Here is a 2,934-nt window from a genome sequence, read left to right on the forward strand (position 1 = left end):
GGTATAGTCAAAGATTTGGAAACCATCCATCAGAATGTTTGAGGTTCTCTTATGGTAAAAATCAACAGTTGCTAGTTACAAGTTTGGTTTGTACAAGCAATTTGGAATCGGGCAGTGTCTATCAGACAATAATGATGTACCCAAGACCTTCAGTTTAAATACATATACATAGAAAAAGGCAAAGTCTTATTGATAGTGAGACGGCATCATCTATGAAATCATTTAGTAATCATCGACTCTACCACCAGGCATTACGTTCCTCTCCGGTGGCCAGTCTGAAGAAGAAGCGACCCTGAACCTGAACGCCATCAACAAGGTCCAGATGAAGAAACCCTGGACTCTGACCTTCAGTTACGGGCGAGCTCTCCAAGCTTCCGTCTGGAAGACCTGGGCTGGCAAAGATGCCAATGTGAAGAAGGCGCAAGCAGAATTGTTGAAAAGGGCCAAGGTAATTAACCTTATAATATAGTTGTTGCAATTTACAAAGGCGAGTGAGCTTTACATGTGTGGGCCAACACAACGAGCCATCGTTACTGTTCGTTTTTCAAGTTTTGTTAAACATTACACTATCGTTATGTGCACATGCACACAGGTACACAGACAACCTTCGTGAGTTGCAAGAACTATACTGTTTCGAGCTTTTGTAAATATGATATAAACAGTTATGGACTGAAACTCGTTGCCTGCTGAATCTGACACAAGACTTAGCTGGGTCTCTTTAAGACAAGAGTGAATAGGCACTTATTGGACAGGTATGTTCAAAAGCCTATTCACTATATCACCCTAGACCACATCTAATCTTAGCATCAGGTGTTTCTCAAATACCTGGGCTTTCCAAATATGTAAAAAGTCACTGTTATACTTCGAACTGTTCTTATATTCTTCGCTGATTTAATTCTTAGCGAGTTTCATGACAGCCAGATTTTTCCATGGGAAAAAATTGCCCTTCACTGGTTGGAGTCTAATTTATTCAGGAGTGGTTCTTCAGGAGTTGCAGAAGTGGGAACGAAAGGTGGGAAGAGTCTCATATCCTGGCTTCATAATAAATGGATGAAGTATGGAAATGTTTGTTTATGTTACAGGCTAACGGTCTGGCATCTTTGGGAAGGTACGATGGTTCACTGACATCAGCTGCAGGGGCCAAGTTCAACTTTAGCGCGAACCACACTTATTAATGATAGAGCAATGTAAAAGGTCAATTGTAAATAAAAATCAATATTTTTAACAACTTTGATTTATTTGTTATAAAATAAAGTCAACTTATAGTAGTGTAGTGACAAAAATTGTACCCACAGTGGCTTTATGGAAGTGGAATTATCGTTATAATGCCAGCCTAACTTCAAGTTTTAACTCTTTGTCAGTATGCAGGTACATTTCCACTTTTCACATAGGTAAGCCATCCCCAAGAAAATACATACCTAGAAGACGATCTCCTTCTTTTTTCATTTTACACCTCTTTTCTTGAGATCGTCAGTCCATTTAGCAGTGTCACCCTAAGTTTAAGATTAATGAAAACATGATTTATGGAGGCAATTTTTGTATGAAAATCTTAGGCTGAGTTGCACCACCTTATTTTAACCGTGACTATAATCATAACCGGTGTTTTTGTATGAAGTTGACAGATTTTGACGTTTGTTAAAGTTAAAGTAGGATGGTCCAACCCAGCCTTACTTTTCTGAAGTCATTTAACATTTCTTCCAGAATTATTAATTTCCAACAAGCAGCTTTTATGCTAGATTACAAATGATATACAGCCAAAGTTCAAGCACCAAGCAGAACTTTGCCTGGGTGCTAACTGGAGCGTGTCTAGATCTAGACCGACTTTATCCGCAACTTCGGCTGCTACGAAACTTGGCCTGCGACTTGCATAATGCATACTTATGTAGGTAAGTAGGTATTGGTCATAATATCTTACATTACATTAGGAAACCTTTAATGCAGGGCCATAATATAGAGGTATTCTGTAGTGTACTGATTAGGTACGCCTCAAAAAACTGACAAAATAAGATTTTAAGAAGAACAAGAATAATCTATAATGATGTAAAACAACAAAAGAAAGTCCGTAAACGAACTAAAGTCGCTGACATAGCCCAACGGAAATGGGTAGGGCACATGTAGTACGCAGAACTGACGGGCAGCAAGGTTCTGGAGTGGAGGACGCGTACCGGAAAACGCAGCGTGGGACGTCCACCAACAAGGAAGACCGACGACATCATAAAGGTAGCAGGAAGGCGCTGAACACAGGCCGCTACCAATAAATCAACATGGAAATCATGGAAGCAGTGGACGTCCTATGCTGAAAGGATGATGATGATGAAAACAACAAAATTAGTAATAATTGAAGAGACCCACTAGTAATAGTTGAAAGAAACTTTAGCATATTTCCATTCATAGCATAAGCAGTCGATTCTTAGTGTACTTATTGCCAACTAAAAAGGACTGTGATGAAATGAATAAGTACCTACAGGAAATCGCACCAAAAATGTTATATCACGTAATATTACATTATCTTTGAACATTATTTAATTAAAAGCTACTCTTTAATAATAAATACGCAGCCATTAATTAAATCTGCTCTCTGACGAGGGTGATATTTCAGAGGAATAATTAAGATTCATAAGCTAACTGCATTAATCACCTCTAGGTTCATTAATTTTGGGAATTCTTATTATTCGCACTTCTTTTTCGCGAAATCTGACTATTATTTTTAATAATAAGGGGTGGAACGTGTTAGTATAATGACCATATAGACGAAAGGAGTTCCTACCCAAGAGGTCTCGGGTTCGATTTCTGGTGATTACGAGTTAAATCTCACAGAAATACTTCATAGCACACGTTCCCCGAAATCCGGGATAAAAACTATCCTATGTTTTTTCTTGAAAAATTAAATTACCTTAACTTTTTTCAGGAGTCACTCTATCTACTGGTTATAAC

General features: G+C 38.3%; 1 protein-coding gene across 1 annotated transcript; it reads left to right on the plus strand.

Annotated features, from left to right (window-relative positions):
• Positions 1-248: 248 nt before the first annotated feature.
• LOC114358582 (fructose-bisphosphate aldolase 2-like) lies at positions 249-1,358 on the plus strand (the record flags this gene model as incomplete). Its single annotated transcript, XM_028312580.1, has 2 exons — positions 249-448; positions 1,083-1,358. Coding segments are annotated over 2 exons (293 nt in total), but the record flags the coding sequence as incomplete, so codon positions are not given.
• Between the last annotated feature and the right edge of the window lie 1,576 nt (positions 1,359-2,934).

Source organism: Ostrinia furnacalis, unplaced genomic scaffold, assembly GCF_004193835.3.
Source record: "Ostrinia furnacalis isolate ACB-3 unplaced genomic scaffold, ASM419383v2 OfSCF4034, whole genome shotgun sequence".
Taxonomy (NCBI): Eukaryota; Metazoa; Arthropoda; class Insecta; order Lepidoptera; family Crambidae; genus Ostrinia; species Ostrinia furnacalis.